The sequence below is a fragment of the Polypterus senegalus genome, chromosome 6, assembly GCF_016835505.1.
Source record: "Polypterus senegalus isolate Bchr_013 chromosome 6, ASM1683550v1, whole genome shotgun sequence".
Taxonomy (NCBI): Eukaryota; Metazoa; Chordata; class Cladistia; order Polypteriformes; family Polypteridae; genus Polypterus; species Polypterus senegalus.
This window is the reverse complement of record NC_053159.1, coordinates 37,027,184-37,051,882: the sequence shown is the minus strand read 5'-3', so window position 1 is coordinate 37,051,882 and position 24,699 is coordinate 37,027,184. Positions and strand designations below refer to the sequence as shown.

The 24,699-nt window shown below is 41.5% G+C and overlaps 1 protein-coding gene across 5 annotated transcripts in view; it reads left to right on the top strand.

Moving 5' to 3' along the window:
• Positions 1-24,699, top strand: part of vwa5b1 (von Willebrand factor A domain containing 5B1) — a 173,586-nt gene that overhangs the window by 129,205 nt on the left and 19,682 nt on the right. For 3 of the 5 annotated variants that reach the window (XM_039755843.1, XM_039755844.1, XM_039755842.1), the window contains exons 18-20: positions 15,749-15,883; positions 16,595-16,669; positions 21,025-21,094. In XM_039755843.1, coding sequence (XP_039611777.1) covers positions 15,749-15,883; positions 16,595-16,669; positions 21,025-21,094 — 280 coding nt within the window. The remainder of the gene's footprint in view (positions 1-15,748; positions 15,884-16,594; positions 16,670-21,024; positions 21,095-24,699) is intronic. The other 2 variants (XM_039755846.1, XM_039755845.1) reach the window with 2 other exon arrangements.

The following is a 24,699-nucleotide window of genomic DNA, read 5'->3' as shown; positions in this document are numbered from 1 at the left end:
CTCTCATGCCTGACTTCCACTTAGCTGTAATTCCTCACACCTTCTATCTCCTCTTCTACCTCCTCAACCATTCAAGGCAACACCTCTTTTCTCTCTCCAAGCGTCAATCCATTCCCAGTCCTCTGTGCGACTCCCTGTTCCCCACGCCAGACACAACAATCTCTCAGCTGCCTGTTAATATTTTAATACTACAATATTATTTGGTCGTGGATATGTCCATTGATACAAACTGTGGCCAGAACATAATCTCTGCAGAGACGGAATTGTCAAAGCTAAAGTAGGATTGTAAGTAAAATAGAGCTCGGCACTATTAGGGTTGTCATGAACACCACCCACAATTGCGGATGTGAGAATCCAAACAAGCAGGAAATGTACATTTATGTCCAGAAAAATAGTTCTAAGAATTTGTGATAAAATAATTATTTCTAGTTTTCTTTTGTTATCATAAATGCGGAAGGCGCATTTTCTTAACTCAAAACCATAAGCTACTTCAAAGTGGGCATATTTGGTAAATTTGAAGGGTTTTGCATTCACTTTAAGACCCATGTACCCTTAAGCCCCATCATAAGCTGCAGGAATAGGCAGGGCATTTTTAAAATTTAGAAAAGAAAGCCATCCTTCACTTTAGAACACAATGTTATGTGGTGCTGTAAATTAATCTGTACCATGCTTGTGAAGAAATAACTCCAACTTGAAAAATGTAAAAGGATCCTTTAATGTCAGGTGGTGGTTAGCAAGAGTTAACTTATCTCTGGTGCTTTTTACTGCAGATATTGCCACAGTGCAGCATAACATTTTTCCAGGATTAAAACCCCAGTGAGGAAGCCCAAAGCAATTCTGGCAAGGCAGACTTCCATAAGTTATAGTGGGAAGAAAGCGTGACTGGAACCCAGGCTTGATGGGGTAGCCCATCCTCTTCTGTCCAATACCATGCTAATTTAAAATACACAAAAATATACAAAAATGAATACACTGTTAAATGGTAAAAACAAGACAAAATAACAAATAATTTGAATTATGTCATGTCAGGACATTGAGCTGGGACGTAGTGAATATTGACCAGGGTCAGATTGTCTGATGCCCTGTAAGGAAATCAAGTCTGACATTAGTTCAGGTGAGCAGAGCTGTAATGTCAGCTCTTACCAAGGTAGCTGAGAAGGAATTTTTAGAGCAGAGCTTTTTAAATTCAGTCCTGGCCTGTCAGCTGTGGATGCAGGTTTGAGTTCCAACAAATTCCACATCCTTTGCATCACTTTTAGGCGTATTCACATATCGATACTAATAAAAGGCAAAGCCCTCACTCACTCACTCACTCACTCACTCACTCACTCATCACTAATTCTCCAGCTTCCCGTGTAGGTAGAAGGCTGAAATTTGGCAGGCTCATTCCTAACAGCTTACTTACAAAAGTTGGGCAGGCTTCATTTCGAAATTCTATGCGTAACGGTCATAACGGTCGACAACGGTTGAACTTTCTTATTTATGGCCCCATCTTCACGAAATTTGGTAGGCGGCTTCCCTGCGCTAACTGAAACCAATGTACATACTTATTTCGGTGGTATGATGCCACTGTCGGCCGCCATATTGAACTTTTCAACGGTCTTTGTTACTTATGGGCCCATCTTCAAGACATTTGGTACGCGGGTTCCCAACGCTAACTGAATCCTACTTACGTACATATATACGTCCATAACCTGCACCTTGGTCACCGTGTGAGGTGGCGTTGGGTCCCTCATTCCAACGCCTCCCACGTTGTTGGCTGCCTGCCTATATAAGACCGTCCATCGCTCCAGTCTCGACATTCCCTTCCTTGCTTTGCCACGGTATTCACGTCTCCCTGCTGATAACTGCATCCTTTTTATTTAATCCACAGCTTCTCCACTGTTTTATTGTTCATTTATTACGATTAAAGTTATTGTGTAGGTATTTTACACTTACTTTACATTGTTCAGGTACCCATTTCCTTTATCATTCCAACCGTACCCCCATTAACATGTCTATCGAGGTGATCACCATCGATCAAAGAACTGTCACTTACCGAGTGGTTTCCATGCCCGGAGATGGCACTTGCCTTTTCCATTCTCTGTGTTACATATTGCACGGTCATATCAGGCTCACTCTTGATATCCGGAGGAACATTGTGTCTTATGTATTAAATGACTGGGACAGGTTCAAGGTGTGGACTGATGACGGTACAGGAGATAATTATACTACACAGGAGCACTAGAAGAGTGAAATGCTTAAGCCCTTCACCTATGGTTCTGCATGTGAGTTGATGGCTGCCGCTGAATTGTTCAGTTGTCGCTTTCAAGTGTACCGAAATGGCCAAATATTTTACACCTTTTGACAACTGCCAGTGCCTCTTAAACATCTTAGATTCACAGGTGACGATTTCAGTAGTGGACACTTTGATGTTTATGAATGCTTAAACTCTCAAAGGCTGGATGTGAAGTTATCAATGAAACTGGTTGTATGCTTACAACGCTTGACAGATGCCGAATGTCACTTCAACACAAGTCCTACAAATACCAACGTAATTGAAACAAACCATGAAACTCAAACCGATTATGACAGCAGCAATCCAAGCTGTGAGATTTGAAACAAGATTACTGTTAACATGGCCAACTGTACGTTGCATGCTCAAGAGTAAGCTCAGCGCACAGCTTGGTCATATTACAACCGGAGGGCTGAACTGACAATGTGGTATACAAAGTGATCCTTAAATAATTATTGGCACATTTTCTCTCAGTTTAAAAAGGTTTAATTTTCTTCTTAATAAAAATTTTAAAGCAGTACTTCGCCGCTGCGAAGTGCAGGTATTTTGCTAGTTTTAATATATAGTAGATCTTGATAGATCACATTGTACAGTTTTCTGAAATTTTTAAATCGCCCACTGAAAAACACCTGGAAAGTTCTCTATCGTAAAACAAAAAAAAAACATTCGGTGAGACTTCAACTGAGGATTAGTTTGCTGTTTCAAATTTACCCAAAGAGAGGTCACTTCAGCTTGTATATTTTATAAATTTTGTTATTACCTGTTTGTTGGGCAAGGTTGTGGAGTCCAGTGACTGTGTGGCATCTTTTGTTGAAGAAAGATTCACTGATCCTGACTTCACTGATGATGCTGTGATCTTCACAGAGTCAATGTAGGCTCTGATCGGGGTGCTTGAGAGACTGAGCGAGGAGTCTGAGTGTCTGGTCTTGCGAGTGTCCTGGATAAAAACCAAGATCCAGGCCTTTAATGACCTCTTGGCACAGCCATCAGCAGTATGTCTGTCTGCAGAGAAAGTGTTGACCTTGTGGACGGGTTCCTATGAAGTCAGTAGACGGATTCAGAGAGCATGAGGGGGTCATGAGGTCACTGGAAAGGGGTATGTGGTGCTCCCGATATCTGTACAAAAGGACGAAGGTCCAAGTCTTTAGTGTTCTGGTGCTTCCTGTCTTGCTATGTGATTGTGAGATATGGACGCTATCCAGTGACCTGAGACGAAGACTGGACTCATTCATTACTGTGTCTCTTTGGAGAATCGTTGGGTACCGCTGGTTTGACTTTGTGTTGAATGCACGATTGCTCATGGAGTCCCGAATGAGGCACATTACAGCACTATGGTCATGTGGCGCGATTCCCACAGGGTGATCCGACTCACAGGATCCTCATTGTTGAGAACCCAATTGGATGGACCAGACCATTGGGATGCCCATGTAAAACCCGGCTGCAGATACGGGGCCATTTCTGGAGGGTGGGACTGGACCGTGTGTCTGCCTGGGGGGTTGCCAACCAGGATCCAGAGCTATTTCATTGTATGGTGGGTGCGGCAATACACTGTATCAGTGCATGCTCCCCATCCTGACCTGACCTGACTTATTTGTCACCTAGATCCCCAATATATGCCAAGGATTTGATCATGTGTAGGTATCTGGTACACCATTGTGCTCCTTTTGCTGCTTCAGGCAACTTAATCGTAAAATAAAAAAGCAAATAGTCACTTATCTGAAAATTAATGAAAGAAAATAGGAAAGGAATTGAAGTACATAAATGTTGCTCTGCAGGCATAGAGTGAAACGAAACATCCTGTGGAACTGGACCCGGACACAGACAGGTGGACAACGGTTTCATACCCAACACACTCATTTTATTTACAATTATATTTACAGTTTGTTTTAGTGCACAACCGAGTGCCTCCAGCACCGATCCCCCAAAGTCCAGGCCTCACAGTCACCGATGCCTTCCTTCTGGCCGCCTCCACTCCTCTCTCCAGCTCCGTCCTCTTCCACCCGACTCTCGCTCCTAAATGAAGGGAGGCGGCCCCTTAAATACCAGCCCGGATGGGCTCCAGCTGCTTCCCCCACGGACACACCCCCGTGTAGCGGAAGTGCCGGCTGCGCACCCGGAAGCCCTCCAAATGTCCCCAGTCTTTTTCCCCCCAGCATTTGCTGGTGTGGCAGAAGTGCTGAGGTCCAGGGTTCTTCAGGCACCAGGGCGCCGCCTGGCCCCTACAGGGTTGAGCTTCCAAGCCCTCTACCCGTGGCCCCCAACACAACCAGGGCGGTCGCCCCCTTGTGGTCGGGAGGAGGCACAAGCCCTCCTCCGGTCCTCCTGGGCATCCTGGCTGAGCTCCACCACAGGCCGCATGCCACAGACGTCACTATTTATGTTACACTGAAAACAACCTCATGGCAGCATGATCTGTACATTCTAATGATTCTGAATTTCTCTGACACTGTCATTCAGCCTGAAAATTGTCCCCCAAATTTCATGCAAAAAGACAATTTTCCCTCAGGGATTAATAAAGTAGGTCAAATCAAATCAAAATCAAATGTATCTGCAAAGCTCCAGACCTGCTCTCCATCATGGGCCAAAGCAGTCAATAAGTTTACCTTGAGACACCGTGTCCAACAGGTATTTCTAACAATAATGTTGCTTTTAAGAAATTTGTCATTAAACCCTCTGACAACTATCAATAGAAGATCAACCGGTGCCATTTTCACATCCCTTGAAATGGAATCTGCTGCCTGTGAGAGCTCTGAGCCACCAGAAGCCTATCTGGGCTACGCTCTTAATCTCATGATGCTGTAAAGTGCTTTCCTAAAGCATGTGTTTAATGTAATCTACTAACACATGCAACTGCATTCTATTAGCACTGTTATTTTTGAATATGACTCACTGTTACAAAAATATTTAATAAACAAAAATGTGATAACTGATTCTTTGATGAAGTAACTAAAAAAATTCAAAATGCTCCCACTTTCAAATCAATTAAGTCCCTGAACATATCAGAATGTTAAGTCATGCGTATTCGTTATCTTTAATTAATCTTATTGTTTAATTAGCTGACCTTTTTTTCTTTCTTCTATTTTTCATTTAGAAATGTGTAGCAGTGTGACATTTAAACTTATAAGAAACTGAGTTTTTTTTTTTTGCCATAGCTTTAAAAGTTTAACTTTGCCTTGTCATCCATCCATCCATCCATCAATTTTATTAACTCACTCATCCAGGTTGCTGGATATCATGGCCGGCCTCTACACTGGTACTGTGAGTGCTGTGCAGAGTGGAGGCAGGACCTCTGCATTTCTCCCCAGTTGATTCTGGGGTTCGTCAGGGGTGTCTTCTTGCTCCTACTCTGTTTAATGCTCGTATGGACTGGGGGTAAGGTTGTGGGGTCCAGCGGCTGTGGGGCATCTGTTGGTCAAGAAAGATTCACAGATCTTGACTTTGGTGACGATGCTGTGATCTTCTTGGAGTCAATGGACGCTCTGATTGGGGCTGTCGAGAGACTGAGCGAGGAGTCTGAGTGTCTGGACGTGCGAGTGTCCTGGATAAAAAACCAACATCCAGGCCTTTAATGACCTCTTAGGCCATCAGCAGTGTGTCTGTTTGTGGAGAGAGTGTCAACCTTGTTGAGAAGTTTACTTACCTTGGCAGTGATATTCATGTCTCTGGTGACTCTTTCTATGGAGTCAGGAGACAGATTGGGAGAGTATGGGGGGTCATGAGGTGTATATCTATGCAAAAGCACGAAGGTCCAAGTCTTTAGAGTCCTGGTGCTTCCTGTCTTGCTGTATGGTTGCAAGACATGGATGCTATCCAGTGACCTGAGATGAAGACTGGACTCCTTCGGTACTGTGTCTCTGTGGCGCATTTCCCAGAGGGTGATCCGGCACATAAGATCCTAATTGTTGGGGACCCAAGTGGCTGGACCAGGCCAAGGGGTCGCCCATGTAAAACCTGGCTGCAGCAAATAGAAGGTAATTTCTGGGACTGGACCGCGTGTCTGCCAAGGGGGTTGCCAACTGGGATCCCGAGTTGTTTCATTGTGTGGTGGGTGCAGCAACGTGCTGTACCAGTGCATGCTCCCCAGGTTGACTTGGCTTGACTCATCCAGGACAGGGTTGAGGGGCAGCTGGAGCCCATGCTAGTAGTCACTGGGCACAAGGCAGGAACATCACATGGACAGGGCATACACAGAGAAGGGCCACTTTAGCATTGCCAGTCCACCTAACCTGCATGTCTTTGGGCTGTGGGAAGAAACTGGAGCACCCAGAGGGAACCCTTTTGGACAGGGGGAGAACATGCAAACTCCATGAAGGTAACACCCAGGATGTGAACCCTTGTCTCATTATTGTGTGGCTGTAGTGCCACCGTGCCAACCAATGCCTTGTAATCCTCTTTTCTCCAGAGATTTCCCCTTAATTGTATCAAAACACTGACAAATATTGATCAATGGAGGTGGCATAGTTGCAAATGACACTGAATGTTAAAGTGCAGCAGCTAATTCAGTGTTATCCACTTGTGTACTTATTGGCAAATAATGGCTTAAACAACCTGAACATTAACACAAAAATATTAAAGCTTAGATCCATCCATTCATCCATCCTCCTATCTTATTCATCCAGGACAGGGTTACGGGGCAGCTGGATCCCAGCAAGCTTTGGGCGCAATGCAGTAACAACACCTGGACAGGGCATTAGTGCACTGCAGGGTAAACACCAAGATTTAAACATAAGAACATTAGAACAATTGAGACAAGGGTAGGCCATTCAACCGAACAAAGCTTGCCAGTTTTATCCACTTAATTCTTCTAAAAAACATCAAGTTGAATTTTTTTTTACATTTTTTTTTATTTTTATTAATTTTATTACAATCCATACATAGCAATCAAGTTTTTACAAAAAAAAGAATTATGTTAAGGACAGATCGATCCCCACCCTGAGAGAGAGAGCAAGCCAAACGTGTAAAATTTAAGGCTTGTAAACATACCTAAATTAATAAATTCTCTGTGCTTTATAAACTTATTTTAAAATGTTACTGATTAGATCCTGCCATGTTTTGAAAAAGTCTGTACAGATCCTCTAACTGAGTATTTGATTTTTCCAATTTCAAATAATATAACACATCAGTTTCCCACTGACTTAAAGAGGAGAGTTTGGGTTCTTCCAGTTTATCAGAATAAGTCTGCGTGCCAACAGTGTAGTGAATGCAATCACAATTTGTTTGTCCTTCTCCACTTTAAGCCCCTCTGGAAGAACCCCAAACACAGCTGTTAATGGGTTAGGAGGGATTGTGAGTCCAAGGCTGTCTGAGAGGTAATTAAAAATTTTTGTCCAGAATAATGTTAATTTGGTGCAGGCCCAGAACATGTGACCCAGTGAGGCTGGGACTTGGCTGCAACGCTCGCAGGTTGGATCATGCCGTGGAAACATTTTGGAGAGTTTTAGTCGAGACAGATGTGCTCGATATATAAATTTTGAGTTGTATAATTGTATGCTTTGCATATGGAGCTCGAGTGAATTCTCTGCATTGCTACTTTCCACTCCTTTTCTGATATATTAATTGAGAGATCATTTTCCCAGTGTCCTCTTGGATCTTTGAAAGGAAGGGATTGTAAAATGATTTTATATATTGTAGAGATGGAGTCTAACTCCTTGAAATTGAGCAATATTTTTCCAGTGGATGAGGGTGCAAGATGAGGAAAATCTGGAAGGTTCTGTTTAACAAAGTTCCTCATTTGAAGATAGTGAAAGAAATTGTAGCTGGAATGTTAAATTTGGAATGTAATTGTTCATAGGATGCAAAGACGTTGTCTATATAAAGATCTCTAAGCAAGTTAATTCCAAATTTTTCCAGATATTAAAACTGCATATGTTTGTGAAGGTTGAAAGAGGTGGTTCTCTTGCAGGGTGCCACAGAAGAAGCTTCTCCGTCTTAAAATGCTTTCTACATTGGTTCCAGATTCTAAGTGAGTGGAGCACAATTGGGTTATTAGTGTATTGCCGATAACGTGTGTTTATTGGAGCACAGAGCAAGGAATACAAAGAAGTACTGCAGGATTTTACTTCTATTGCGGTCCATGCCTGTGTATGTTCTTCTATTTGTGTCCAGGTTCTTATCGCCTGTATATTTGCTGCCCAGTAATAAAACTGGAAGTTAGGTAGAGCCATGCCACCTTCTGCCTTTTGTCTTTGTAGGGTCGCTCTTTTGATGCGTGGATGTTTTGAATTCCAAATAAATGAGGTTATTGTTGAATCTAATTGCTTAAAGAATGATTTATTAATGTATATTGGTATGTTTTGAAATAAAAAAAGGAGCTTAGGAAGAATATTCATCTTAACAGTGTTAATTCTTCCAGCTAGTGTGAGATGAAGGGTTGACCATCTATGCAAGTCTTGTTTAATTTTTTCCATGCAGACGCGAAATTTTGTTGATAAAGAGCTTTATGTTTACTTGTGATGTTTACCCCGAGGTATTTAAACTGTTCTGCAATGATAAAAGGTAGGGTGTCTAATCTAATATTATATGCTTGAGAATTCACTGGAAAGAGTACACTTTTATTCAGATTAATTCTGAGACCAGAGAGCTTTTGAAATTCTGTGAGTGCTGCTAAGACTGCAGGCACAGAATTTTCTGGGTCCGATATATACAGTACCATGTCATCTGCATATAATGAGATTTTCTGTTCCAGTCCTTCTCTGCTAATCCCCTTTATCTGATCAGTATTTCGACAATGTATTGCCAGTGGTTCAATGGCAATTGCAAACAGCAGTGGTGACAAAGGGCATCCTTGTCTTGTGCCACGCTCTAGTTTAAAGTAGTCTGAGCAAATGTTATTGATGCAAACTGAAGCTTCTGGGTTAGTATACAGTAATTTAATCCATGCACAAATGTTGGGCCAAACCCAAACTTCTCCAAAATAGTAAAAAGGTATTTCCATTCAATCATGTGAATGCTTTTTCTGCATCCAATGATAATAATATTTCTGGGGTGTTTGATTTAGTTGGTGAGTATATTACATTAAACAGGCGTCGAAGATTTGAAGATAATAATAAATCCAGTTTGGTCTTGTGATATTACGAGGGAGCACTTTCTCCATCCTTCTAGCTATGATTTTAGAGAGTATTTTAACGTCGTTATTCAGAAGTGAAATTGGTCTGTATGATGCACATTGTAATAAGTCCTTATTTTGTTTTGGAAAGACAGTGATTAGTGCTTGGCGAAAGGTTTGTGGAAGAGATTGGTTATCTCTGGCTTCTGTAAATGTTGCTAATAGGAGGGAGCTAGCTGAGCGGAGAATTTCTTGTAAAACTCTGCAGGGTAGCCATCAGGGCCTGCTGCTTTTCCACCTTGGAGTGACTTTATAGCATCCAGTAATTCTGATAATGACAGAGGTTTATCAAGTTCCTCCACACTAAAAGCGTCAATTTGTGGTATCTGTAATGTATCCAGAAATGCATTAGATTGTATATTGTCTTCTTTAAACTCAGTAGTATATAGGGATTTATAGTAGTCTCTAAAAGTGTGCATTATATTTTTGTGTTCGATGATTTTATCTCCGTTCGTGTTAGTGATTACTGAGATTGCGTATGCATATCTTGCTTGTGAATTTGTTGTGCTAAAAGCTTATTAGCTTTCTCTCCATGTTCATAATAATGATGTCTGGATTTGTAAATTAGTTGTTCAGTTTCTTTAGTTGTCAAGAGGTTTAATTCTGAATGTAGAGCCTGCCTCCTCCTATGTAGAGTCTCGCGTTGTAGTCTGGCATGTTCTTCATCTATTTTAGTAATTTCGCTTTTATCTCTGCTACTTTCTTCGCTCGGATTTATTTCTGTGGGAAAGATATGAGATAATCTGTCCTCTTAAGAAGGCCTTAAGAGTTTCCCCAGAGTATTCCTGCAGAGATCTCGGGGGATGTATTTGTCTCTAGAAAGAATTTGATTTGTTTGGATATAAATTCAGTACAATTCTCGTCATCTAATAGAAGCGGTTGAGGCCATCTTCGGGTGAGTGTATGGGGCTTAGTAATTTCAGCTCCAAGATCATAGGAGCATGGTCCGAAATAACAATAGCATCGTATTTACAAGATTTAATCTTAGGCAAGAAGTTATTATCTATAAAGAAGTAATCAATCCTTGAGTAGCAATGATGTACTGGTGAGTAGAAAGAATATGTTTTTGAATTTGGGTTTAAAAACCTCCAGGGATCTGATAAGTTGTGATCAGTTATAAACTTTGTAATTATCTTTGAGGTGTTAGTTGCCGTTCCCCCTGTGGAGGAAGTCCTATCAAGTTGAATTTTGAAAGTCGCTCAAGTCCTACTATTTACGAAACTACTTGGTAGTTTATTCCAAGTGTCTCTAGTTATCTATGTAAAGAAAAACATCCTAATGTTTGTGCGAAATTTACTCTTAACGAGTTTCCAACTGTGTCCCCGTGTTCTTGATGAACCCATTTTAAAATAACAGTCTCGATCCACTGGACTAATTCCCTTTGTAATTTTAAACACTTCAATCATGTCACCTCTTAATCTTCTTTTGCTTAAACTGAAAACTCTTGTTATCTCTCCTCATAATTCATCCCATGTAGCCCTGGAATCAGCCTAGTTGCTCTTCTCTGGACCTGTTCCAGTGCTGTTATGTCCTTTTTTAGCCTGGAGACCAAAACTCTACACAGTACTCCAGATGAGGCCTCACCAGTGTGTTATAAAGCTTGAGCAGAACCTCCTCTACACATCGTGCTATATAACAAAACATTCTGTTAGCCAGTCATTTTCCAACCTGCTATATCCTAACACAGGGTCACGGGGATCTGCTGGAGCCAATCCCAGCCAACACAGGGTGCAAGGCAGGAACAAATCCTGGGCAGGGCACCGCAGGACACACACTAGGGACAATTTAGGATTGCCAATGCACCTAACCTGCATGTCTTTGGACTGTGGGAGGAAACCCACACAGACACGGGGAGAACATGCAGACTCCACACAGGAAGGACCCAGGACGCGAACCCAGGTCGCCTTACTGCGAGGCAGCAACGCTACCACTGCGCCAACAATGCTGCCCCCATTCTCTTAGCCTTCTTCTCACATTAATCCATCCCTGATAATAGAGAAAATCATCCTTCATCTATTTTTCATTTAGCATTACCATTTTGTAATTTCTGGAGTAACACAAAGAAACTGGGCAATAAATGTTGGAGGAGTCCATAGACAACAAGTGTTTGTGTGTCTGTCTGTGTGTCTATCTGGTGCTATGTCTCTGACATTTCAAAAGATGGTGCATCACAAACATTTTAAGTAATAAAATGCACTGTATTTGTTATTCCAACAGATGGTGCATGACAAACATTTGTAGTAATGTAAATGTGTGTAATGTGCCATCTGTTGGAATGACAAATGCAATGTATTTCATTACTACATGCATTACAAATTATATTCCAATAGACGGCACACTGCAAACATTAACACTGAAGTCTATATTCATTATTTAGACTCACTTAACACAGCTAGTAAAAGAAGAAATTTATTTGGACGACAACCTGTAGCCACAGATGTTGGTGAAATGGGGGGTTATTACTGCAGGACTGAACTTGAAAATCTTTTTCACAGGATAGGCTGTTGATTTTATAACCAGTAGAAAGAACTGAATTCTAAACCTGGACCTCCAAATACCAAACAGTCTACCTCAAAAGGTCGGATAGAAAAGGCAAATTAAAAAGAATTAGTAGGTAACTCTGAAAATAGAAATAATGTGTAAATTGCAAAGGAAGAGCAAAATTATTGGGAACACCTGTAAACCTGCTTATAAATGCAAATATCATGTGGTAGCTGCACAATGAATATCAGGTCAGGAACTTCACTTTAATATTCACACTAAAACCAGAATTAGGAAAAATATGATCTAAGAGATTTCGACCGCAGCATGATTGTTGATTTGAGCATTTCTGTAATGGTTGATCTTCTGGAATTTTTCACACACAGCAGTCTCTAGAATTTACTCAGAATGGTAACAAAAACCAAAAACATCCAGTGAGCAGCGGTTCTACAGACAAACACGCCTTGTTAGTGAGAGAGGGCAGAGGAGAATGGCCAGACTGGTCTGAGCTAAGAGAAAGGCTATGGCAACTGTGGTGAGCAGAACAGCATCTCAGGATGCTCAACACATCAAGCCTTGAGGTGGATGGGCTACAACAACAGAAGATCATATTGGGATACGCTTCTGAAAACTAAGAACAGAAAGATGAGGCTGCAGTGGGCACAGGCTCACCAAAACTGGACAGCTGAAGACTGTAAAATGTAGCCTGGAGTTATGAATCTTATGATTTCTGCTGAGGCACACAGATGGTAAAGTCAGAATTTGGAACCTACTACAGAGTGAATCCCAGCCTGCCTTGTGTCAACAGTCCAGGCTGGCGGTGATGGTATAATGGGGTGGGGAATGTTTTCTTGGCACACTTTGGACCTGTTAATACCAATCAATCATCTCTTGAATGCCACGGCCTGTCTGAGTATTGTTGCTGACCATGGGCATCCCTTAATGGATCCAATTTACTCATCTTCTATTGGCTACTTCCAACATGATAATGTACCATGTCACAAAGGAAAAGTCCTTCCAAACAGTGATGTGCGGTGAGGTTCATGGCTGGTGAGGCACTGATTCCTTCAAAGTCAGATTTACAAATAAATGAACCCAAAAGAGTAACTTATTCACTGTTCATTTGGCAGCATGCACATTGACTACTAGTTATGTTTCATATCTCATCAGCATTCTTTACACACACATCGGTAAGGAACATATTTAGCTAAGAAAGAAAATTACATTTATAGTGGCGAGAGAGAGCGGAGGGAGTGCATTTGCTCTGCACCCTCCATGTGTCTAAATTTGCCGTTGCAATTCCACAATTCTTACTCATACAATATAGATGAAAATATTGAGTGGTGTACAAAAAAAATGGATTTCAGTTTTGGCCTCAATTGAAATATTTAGTTTTTAAAATTCCAATGCTTTAATCAATTTTAATAAGGAATGCTCAACAAAAGGATAACAAAAAAAAAAACAAAAGAATATTTTATTTAAGGACAAAATTTAGTTTTTAAATATTGGAATTTTTTTCTTAGTCCGATCCCATTTCGTATAAAATTAAAAAACGTTTATGGTCTTACCTTTATTTGTAAATGAAGTCAATGGGCCTATCCTTCTTCACGAAAATCTCTGACTTTATCTTGTAAAAGTCCTCCTTATTTTCCTTTAGTTTTAAAAGTCTCTCCGCCTCAATGAAGATTATCACCAAGAAGAACAGCAGAACAAGCACCTGTTGGGCTCATATACGCCCCCTTCAGGGCGGCACGGTACTGTCTGCCTCACCTTGTGCCTTTTCACTGTCTGATCAGCAAGACTAAATAAGTCACACACATTCATTAAAGATATTCGCCAGACCGTGAAAAGTCAGGAAAATCTCCTCCACTTTCTTGTAAAAGTCCTTCTTATTTTTCTTTGGTTTTAAAAATCTTACTCATCCATTCTGACAGTCAGTTGGAACAAAATATGAAAATAAATGGACCACTCACTGCAGTGCACTTGACTTTCTGATATCGCTAACTTATTGGCACCGAGAGTCACCGCATAGAAGAAGAGCAGCAACGAGCACCTGTTGGGCTCACATTTGCCCCCTTCAGGGCGGCAAGGTACTGTCTGCCTCACCTTGTGCCTTTTCACTGTCTGATCACCAAGACTAAATATGTCACACACATTCAATAAAGATATTATCCAGACTATGAAAAGTCAGGGTGTATAATAAACGTGTCTGTAAACATTATATTGGCGACATACAGAGAGAAAGCAACAGGCACATGCCAATTTCATGCATCAACCCTGTGTGTGAGGGACAGCACAGTCCGAGGTGAGTCTCGGCTTGTTGTGTCGCTGTCGCACCTCACATTTCTCCCCTGTATTTGAACAGAAAATGCACCAAAAAAGTTTTTTTGACTATAAAAATGATCAAAATTATTGGAACCATACAGAAAACAAATTTATAGCAAAGACCAGTGGATACATTTATTTTATGTCATCATTATTAGTTTTACTTTTCATGAGCAGAGCGTCACCTGCCTCCCCTGAACGCACGTCCCTGCTTCCAAATTACTTTCATGAACATTACGGTGAGTTCAGTGCTCTTCAGTGGCCTCCCTAGTCACCGGGTCTGAATCCAGTAAAACACTTTTAGGATGTGGCCGAACAGGAGAGTTGCAGGGTGACAGATCTGCAGAAATTGTGATGCAATCATGTCAGTGTGGTTCACAATCTCAACAAAATGCTTCCAACATCTGTTTTGAGAACAAAGGGAGACCCTGGCCAGCATTAGTATAGGGGTCCTAAGAATTTGCTCAGTGAGTGTATATTTAGGCTTGACCAAATAAATATGTTTTTAGCTTGGATTTCAAAGTTGATAGTAAGCTGAAATCCCACACACCTGTGAGTGGGCTATTCCATAATTGGGGAGCTTTTTACGAAAAATGATGTATTGCTAGTCTGTGACCTTTTTAATTCTAGGAACTATTACATCACCTCCTTGTTGTGATTGAAGAGGGCAAGCAGGATTGTAAAGGACTGAAAGGTTCAAAAGCATAATACAGCCCTTTCAAACCTGCTTAATCTAATTTAGGCTCATGTGAGGCTGAGTCTATCCTGTCAGTGTTGGGTACAAGGCAGAAAACAACCCTGATTGGGGCACCGGTGTATTACAGGACCCACTTGTGCACACACCCAGACTCCCACAGGACCAAACTGGAACCCCAATTAATCCAACACAAGTGCTGTAGAGGGACACCAATCCACACACAGTTGGCTGGTACAGACTTCACATGGACATGGACATGGTGTAGGATTTAAACTCAGGATGCCACATTGATGGGGCAGTAGTCCTGGTTAAGCACGTGTTAATCTGATAACTTAAAAAAAATATCTTTCAACTATCATTATAGTTGGTTTGCTTCTCACAAGTTTGGGGTGGGGTGTGGCTTTCAAAATATATATCAGGAGAGTTTCCTGGGGGTGTTAGTAACACCAGCTACATTCACTCAGTACCCGACTCCGAGGTCTCTCCGTGTCACTTCTGCATACTGCCTTTTCACTTCTGTTGCACAGTTTGTCCTTACTGTTTAGCCAATGGGCTTGTGTCTGACTTTAGAATCCTTCTCTTGAGTTTAAAATGTAAACAGTCCATGCAGGTTAAGTTAATTGAGTCCTGTAAATTTGCCCCGTGTTCATCTGATGGTGCCCTGTCTGTCTATTCCATGCCTTGCACCTAGTGCTGCTAGGGTAGCCTCTGACTCCAGTCTCCCTGAACTGGATTAACAAGTTTGAGAATGTGAGGTGCCATAGGTATGCACATATTTACATGTACACACATGAATTGAACTGCACAATTATGCTTTCTGAACACAGAGTGGAACAAAAAGAGGATTAATTTCTGAATTTTTCAGGTGATGGACTGAAGCCGAACAGCAGTAGAGGCTCCCTGTCTGGCAGCCGAAAGCACCGTGGGTACTCTGTGGGACTAGGGCGCTCCCAGTCTGGGTGCACATCAGATGGGACAGATGATGGCTTCTCTTCTCTGAGTAAGCTTGCTTCCAGCTTTGAAGAATTTCTCATTTTATTTACTTTTTACAGCCTTCCAAGCTGAAAGTAGCAGCCTAAGTGAAGACTACGCACAAAACGTATCCTATAAGGGAAGGTATACACAGACCCATGCACAGAGACACACTGTATTTAGTTTTCTGGTGCAAACACTCATTTTAATTTCAGCTAAAGGCATTCGCTGCCTACTTTGAAATATTGGATCCGCAGCCCATCATCTACCATCCACAACATTCACTTGGCTTTGACCCAAATGCTACACACGAGACATGATTATGGTGGCAGACTCTGCCAGTCTAAAAGGCGTGGGAAGTTAGTGTAGGAGTCTCCTGGGCGGCTGTGATTCGCATGAAATCAAACGCTTCTTACTTCTCAGCAGTTTGTGCTGTTTAACTGCTTAGAGTCCAGTTTGTACAATTTTTATGTAGGCAGAATTAACGGGACTCCAGAGCTGATCTGATGTTTATAAATCTGATGGTTCTCCAAGTGAATATTCATTCTGAGCTATTTGGCTCTATACAGAAGAAGCTGGCCACCGTGACAGTTAATCAATTATGTATATAGTTGGTGGAGGCTTCTGTAGTAGGCAAAATAATCCAACTAGAATCAAGTGTCATGTAAGACCCACATGGCATGCGCATGATCACAAGCTTATTTAATTTTTTTCTTGTGGTGCTCTGTTTGCTTTATAGATGCTGAAGACAATAACCTTTCTCCATGTAGCACACCTTCCTCCTCAGGATGGGAGAGATGCAGCTTCCCAGAAGGTATCAGCCGCTTTCTGTAGCTCTGTTTTCCCTTATCATTTTTCTTGCATTGGTATGTCTGTCACTTTGCATCATGGATCCAGTCCAGCACAGCATGTAGGCACAGAGTTGACAGTTGTTGGCTCCAGAATAATGTCAGCACAGAGCTTCTTGCCCTCTGTGGAGAACATGAAGCTGTCACGGTTTTGGTCCTGACTGGAGACACAAGGCACAACTGCGGCAATGTCTTGTTTTCCACTGTAAAGTTGCTCAGGTATGTTTAGGGTGTGGGGAGGGGGGGTTTCTCCTACTGGAGATGAAAAGCTCCATCTATGTGACGTTCTGTATGATTTCATGCAAACACATGAAAGGCTACACCCAAGAGACTTAGACCTGCCATATAGCTCCATGCTATACCAGGAAACCTCGAAACTGAGCCTGTGCCACATGAACAACCAATAAGAAACATTATACAGAAATGTGGCATTGGTATAAACTCTAATACAGTACCTCTAAGTAGTTTCTTAAACTGGCACTGACACTCACGCTCCTTTACATGCCAGTACTGGCTTTAATAGAACCTCAAACACTAACCCACTTCCTTAGTCACTCTTGGTTCTGACCTCAACACTTGCTCGATATTGATCCTGACATTAATCTTGGTGCTGGTGATGACCTGGTATTGATATCAGCAATGATTCTGACACCAAGATTGCCTTAGACCCAAATATTAACATTGATATTGCCACTGGCATTGATGCTAATAGTGACTTTGCTCAACTAGTATACTAATGATTCTGGTACTGCCATCAGCCCTGACCATGATTCTGTCACTGTCACTATGCCCAGTGCTTGGTCTCTGATAATGGAGAACACTTAGTAATACATTGACAGTGAACCGGGTGCTGACATTGGCCCCAAGTATGACTGTTGGACTGGCATGGATTCTAATAGTGACTGGTACTTCCTTTTGTCCATTTTGTGACATTGACATTGGTACTGATTGACATTGACAGTGGTGCTGATGTTGGCACTACTACAGTACCAATAAGATACTCATCCCCTTAGAAATTTTTATATTTTACAATAATGCAATGTTAAAACACAGTGAATTTAGTTTGGCTTTTTTCACATTGATCAATAGAAAAAGACCCTTGGATGTCAAAGTGAAAACAGATCTCTGCAAACTTGCCTAAATTAATTACAAATATAAAACACAAAATAATTGATTACTTTAATATGACACCCCTAAATCATCATTGGTGCTGCAAAATGGTTTTAGAAATCATGTATTAGCTCAAAGGAGATTGCCTGTCTGTACTTGAGCAGTTTCAGGAGTATACAGTGTGCCGGACGGCTGGGGAGTCTGGACAGCCAGGATGCCTGGAAGCACGGGGAGAGGGACAATACCTCCCCTGGGCCACAAGATGGCAGCTGCCCTGGTCTGCATCAGGGTCATGGGATCAGAGCTTAGAAGCTTAACCCTGTTGGGGCCCGTGGCCATCACCAGGGGGCTCCCAGAGGATTGTGGAGGACTGGATTGCAGCACTTCTGCTACACTCGGAAGTGCTGCTGGGAAATCATCGCAAAGCATCTGGACCACATCCGGGGCATTATAAAAGGGGCTGCTTCACCCCATTAGTCAAGCCGAAGACAGAGCTTGTGAGAGAAGGAGAGAGGGCGACGGAGGAGTAGAAGAAGGAGAAAGACTCTGAGGAAAATATTGAACATGTGTGTTTAAGGACATCTAGTGTCGGTCTGTCTGTGTCGAGGGCTAAACCTTTACAATAGTTATGTCCATAAGTATTTCGACAGTGACACAATTTTCATAATTCTGGCTCTGTGCACTATCACAATGAATTTGAAATGAAGAAATAATTCCATGATTGAAGTGTAGGCTTTCAGCAATAATTCAAAGAGTTTTACAGAAATATCGTATGAACTGTTTAGGGATTGATAGCCATTTTTTTAAAGGGTCCCCCCATTCTCAGGGGCTCAAAAGTATTTGGACATTTGACTAACAAGCTGTTCCATAGCCAAGTGTGAGCAAGTCCCTCATTATTTCACGAACTATTAAGCAGGTAGGAGGTCTGAAGTGGAATCCAAGTGTGGAATTTGCATTTGGAAGCTCTCACTGTGAACTCTCAATATGAGATCCAAATATGCTGTCCATGCAAGTAAAAACAGTCCATCATCAGGCAGAGAAAAAAACTGTCTGAGAGTTAGCAGAAACACCAACAGTGGTCAACTCAACCATTCAGTACATTCTTAAAGAAAAGGAATACATTGGAGAGCTCAGCAACACCAGGACGCCTGGACAACCATAGAAGATAACTGTGCTGGATGATCGCAGAATTCTTTCATTGGTGGAGGAAAAACAATTCACGACAGTTAGCCAAAGTAAGAACACTCTCTGGGAGATAGACCTATCATGGCCAAAGTCTACAATCAAGAGAAGACTTCATGAAAGTAAAGACAGAGGGTTTGCCACAAGGTGTAAACCACTGAAAAACCTCAAGCATAGGAAGGACAGATTAGACTTGCCAGAAAACATTAAAAAAAGACAATTTTTGCAGCAGTTTTGACAAAGGAAACTAAGATCAATATATGCTAGAATGATGGAAAGAGAAGAGTATGGAGAAGAGAAGAAATGGCTCATGATCTGATAAATACTACCTCATCTGTGAAATATGGTGGACGCAGTGTTATGGCATTGGCATGCGTGATTACCAGTGGAAGTCACTGGTGTTTATTGATGATGACTGATGACAAAAGTTGCCAGATGATTTTTGAAATGTACAGGGCTATACTGTCAGACAAATGATGCAAAACTGATAGGATGAGGCTTCAGACTACAGATGGACAATGAGCCAAAACATACTGTGACAGCAATCTAACTGCTTTCAACTCAAATAAGTGGACTATTCTTCAATGACTGAGTCAATCAAATGGCCTCAGCCCAACTGGACATGAATTTTACTTGCTGAAGACAAAACTGAAGGCAGAAAGTTCATCGAACAAGCAGCACACGAAGACAGCTGCAGTAAAGGTCTGGCAAAGCATCGCTAGGGTGGAAACCCAGCATCTGGAGATGGCCATGGGCTCCAGACTTCAGGCAGTCATTGACTTTAAAGGATTTTCAACCAGATATTTAAAATCATCATTATATTCATGATAGTTTGTCCAAATACTTTTGAGCCCCTGAAAATGGGGCTTGTATAAAAATGGCTGTCTTTTCTAAATGTTTTTGCTAAACACCTTAAATTAAAATTTCAAGTCTACACTTTAATCACATCTTGTTTCATTTCAAATCCATTGCACAGAACCAATATTCTGAAAATTGTATCACAGTCTATATACTAAAGTCTAAATACTTAAGGAAATGACTGTAAATTCTCCTGTGTGTGGAACGTCCACCGGCCTCCTCCATGCAGATTTACAGCTGTGCCATACTCTTTCTGTTTCTTAGTGACGGATTTAACTGGACTCCAAGGGGTATTCAGTGACTTGCATATTCCCCTGTCTCCATCCCCTGTCTTAGTATCTTGGAGTGTTTTTTGTCTTCATTGTGTAGGATACGCCTCCATACTTACTAGGTAGACCTTCCAGATGAGGTGCCTTTATACTACAATCCTTAGAAATCCCAGATGGGTGGTCGCCATTGAATCAATTATGTGACTTCTAAAGCCAATTGGCTCCACCAGTGATAATTTAGCTGTGTTATATTGAAGAGGGGTAATTGTTTATATGATTAATTAATTTGTGTTTTATATTTGTAATTAACAGACCACTGTGCAGAGATCTGTTTTCACTTTGACATTAAAGAGTCTTTTCCTATTAATCAGTGCCAAAAAAGCCAAATGAAATCCAAAATACTTTCATAGGCATAGCATAGCGAAAATAATCTTGGTCCTGACATTAGCAGTGACAATGATTCTAGCATCTTCTCTAATCCTGACACTGGCATCCCCACTGAACTAAAACTACCTCTGGCACATGTACTGGCACTGACAGTGGTGCTGGCATTTACTGTAACACTAATGGTGGCACTAACCGAGCATCCATTCCTGCTATTTCACACTTCCTACATTTCCAAAATTCTCCCCAGGAGGGTCCAAATCACAAGATTATCCATCTATCCATCTTGCCAGAGAAGTCTGTCGCATATGTCAGAAAGAGAAGAATTATGAAATACAAAAATCAGTGTCAAAGCTTTCCATTACTATTAAGCGTCTTTGTTAGTATAACTCAGGAACTGTAGATTTACATAATGAAAAATACAAGCATAGATCCTATCAGTATCTCATATTAAATACAATACTGTTGATTGATATTGAAAGCAAGACTAATAGTTCAATTGGCTTTTGTGGTTGCAGGTCCGCTGAGAAGCCCCTCTGTTTCATCGGTGCACTCCCAGAAATCGATGGAAAGCCTCTTTTCAGCCAGGTAATCTGCCAACTATCTTATGTTTGGTATAATGAGCGATAGCATAAGATACTTAACTTTTTCACATTGTTTCAAACTGATCAAAATCCCAAAGTCTGAAGGTTGAGAATGGCTTTACAACTACACAGAGTGAGACCAAAACTATTATTGTCAGCAGACTTTCTGCAGAAGACAACCAGTAAGAATTATGTCCACTGCTTCTATTCTTACCATTCATGGAAACATTTAAAATTTTGATTAAAAATTAACATGAGATGAAGAACAAGGAGCTTCAGGTGCGCCTTTAGGTGGCAACAGACTGTTGTTGTGACACAAGTTTACACTCTACGTACGTCTTTACTGTGCTCTCCAAGTTGTTTTGAGTGCACCACCCACGACAACGTGTAGAAATCAAAGCAGGAGACACAGTGTCTTGTGAAAGTATACAAATTCTTTTACATTTTCACAATCTGCTGCTAAAGAGATACAATTCAAAATGCATCAATATAGGAAGTGACGTAAACATAATCCTAATTTTCAACACAGAGAACAACAGAAATATTGCATCACAAAAACATTTACTGTAAGAAAATACTAAAATTATCAGTTGCGTACGTCTACCACCACTTTTGGGACAAAGCTTCAAAACACCTCTTTTTGTCATGGCTTCATTTTATACTGCTCCAAAAAATTAAAGTAACACTTTTGAATCGGAGTATAGAATCAAGTCAATGAAACTTCTGGGCTATTGATCTGGTCAGTTAAGTAGCAGAGGAGCTAATGTTTAAAGTTTTTTAACTAGTTTTGCATTTGGCTACAGTCAGTGTCACTAATGGTAGCATGAGGTGATACCTGGACCCTACAGAGGTTGCACAGGTAGTCCAACTTCTCCAGGATGGCACATCAATACGTACCGTTGCCAGAAGGTTTGCTGTGTCTCCCAACACAGTCTCAAGGGCATGGAGGAGATTTCAGGAGACAGGCAGTTACTTTAGAGAGCTGGACAGGACCGTAGAAGGTCAGGCCATCAGCAGGACCAGTATCTGCTCCTTTGGGCAAGGAGAAACAGGATGAGCACTGCCAGAGCCTACAAAATGACCTCCAGCAGGCCACTGGTGTGAATGTCTCTGAACAAACTATCAGAAACAAACTTCATGAGGGTGGCCTGAGACCTGACATGCTCTAGTGGGCTCTGTGCTCACTGCCTGGCACCGAGAAGCTCGATTGGCTTTTTCCATAGAATACCAGAATTGGCAGGTCCACTACTGGTGCCCTGTGCTTTTCACAGATGAAAGGTTCACCCTGAGCACATGTGACAGATGTGAAAGGGTTTGGAGAAGCCATGGAGAACGTTATGCTGCCTGTAACATTGTTCAGCATGACTGGTTTGGTGGTGGTTCAGTGATGGTCTATGGAGGAATATCCATGGAGGGACACACAGACCACTACAGGCTAGACAATGGCACTTTGACTGCCATTAGGTATCGGGATGAAATCCTTGGATCCATTGTCAGACTATATGCTGGTGCAGTAGGTCCTGGGTTCCTCCTGGTACACGACAATGCCCAGCCTCATGTGGTGAGAGTATGCAGGCAGTTCCTGGAGGATGAAGGAACTGATACCATTGACTGGTCACCACACTCGCCTGACCTAAATCCAATAGAACATCTCTGGGACATTAGGTTTCAGTCCATCTGACGCCGCCAGGTTGCACCTCAGACTGTCCAGGAGCTCAGTGATGCCCTGGTCCAGATCTGGGAGGAGATCCCCCAGGACACCATCCGTCATCTCATTAGGAGCTGAGCTGTCAGTCATGCATACAAGCACGTGAGGGCCACACAAACTACTAAGTACGATTCTGAGCTGCTGCAATGAAATTTCGGCAAAATGGACTAGCCTGCTGCATCATTTTTTTTACTTTGATTTTCAGGGTGTCTTTGAATTCATTTCCATCAAATGATGTGGCATCATTTTGTTCCTAACACATTACCAATACCAGTTCATATCAGTAGAGATATCCAGCAGGATTTTTTTCCTATTGAGATCTGATGTGTTTTCAAAGTGTGACTTGAATTTTTTTGTGCAGTTTATTTTCAATTTTTCCTGAACATAACACATTTTTCCACAGGTCTTTTGTGGTTGAAACTCAGAGAATCTTTTAGCGAACTTAGTTTCTCATTAGAAGTATTTTCATCATGATAAAATTTCGACCATCTTTATTTGTATTTTCACCACAAGCTGATTTTCTTTCTTTTTCGGATGTCACCACTTTACAATCCGAATGTGAGCAGCTACCTGGGAGTTACCAGGACCATGTCAGTCAGTCTCACACAGGCACTCACTGTCTGGGTGTGTGGACAACTTAAGAGCTCTTTGTGCAACGTCTTTTGAGTGAATTTTCTGGCTTGTGAATCTTCTTTGTTTTTCCTCCTTTGAGTTTCAACAAACCTTCTGGCTAAGCAGAAAAGATTGGTTTATGTTTTGGCTTTGACCCTCTGCTTTGTCTAACCACATTTTATTTCTTTGTCCTTACATTTACTTTTGGTCTGTTCATCTTGCCGATGGCAGAACACTTATTAGTTATAACAGTCTTTCATCAATTTTGATAGGTGCCTGATAACTTTGTCCAATAGGTGATGTACATTTTGTTCTTGTTCTTCTCATCCAAATCTTTTTCTTTGTTGGGTTTTAAATGGGTCACTCAGTCACGTCAATGAGCTGCTTCACTGTTGCTTTTGTTTTGGTGTACCGAATCATTGCTCTGTTGAAATGTCAGTTCTCTGTCACGTCTTACGTCTTGTGTGGACTACAGTATCTGGCAGCATCCATTATCTCTGTTGAGGAATTCACTCAGGGTGTCAACCAACCCTCAAACCCCCATCTTGCTACCCTCCCCACCAGTCACACGTCCACCATAAAATGTCAGCAGCTTACAACAGTATTATTCTCCTTTCCATCAAAGCGGTATCCATCTTACCTTCAACTTGTCCTGGTCTCTATTGCTTAAAAATATTCGGAAAGCATAATATGTCCTGCATGCTAAAATGTAGAGATGGATCAAACTGGATGATTTATGGATGTTGCCACACTGATCACTTTACATTTAGATCAGTGAGTTCCTCTGTTTGTTTCTTTGAAAATGCTATTTGGCAAATCATGACTTTTCGTAAGTATTTTCTTTACTAATATTATTCCATAGAGGCCATATTTGTAGAGTAATTGTGTCAACATTTTCTCCAGCTTCTGTAATTCTTTACGTTGTAACAGACTGGCACAAGAAAACTTTAGGTAATCGCTTGGGGCGAGTCATGATAGTGGGCAGTTATCTGAATCAAATGCTGAGAAAGCGTTAACCTAGGGCATCTTGGGGGGGTCACCTCGGTCGATCACCACACTAGAATAGCCATGAACCACAATAATCTTTGCCCTCTCAGTGACCTTAGTTGGCAGCTTCCATAACCCATACCTATTGATTGCGGAGGGCAGGCCTGATTGAGGAAGTGTCTCTGTTTTTCAGGCCTGTTTCCATTTTATCATAATGACACATCAAAGTCATTCAAATTTCCAAATAGCCTCATTCCCCGATCTCTGTCTTACAATAAATTTGTTTACTGGCCTTTACTTCA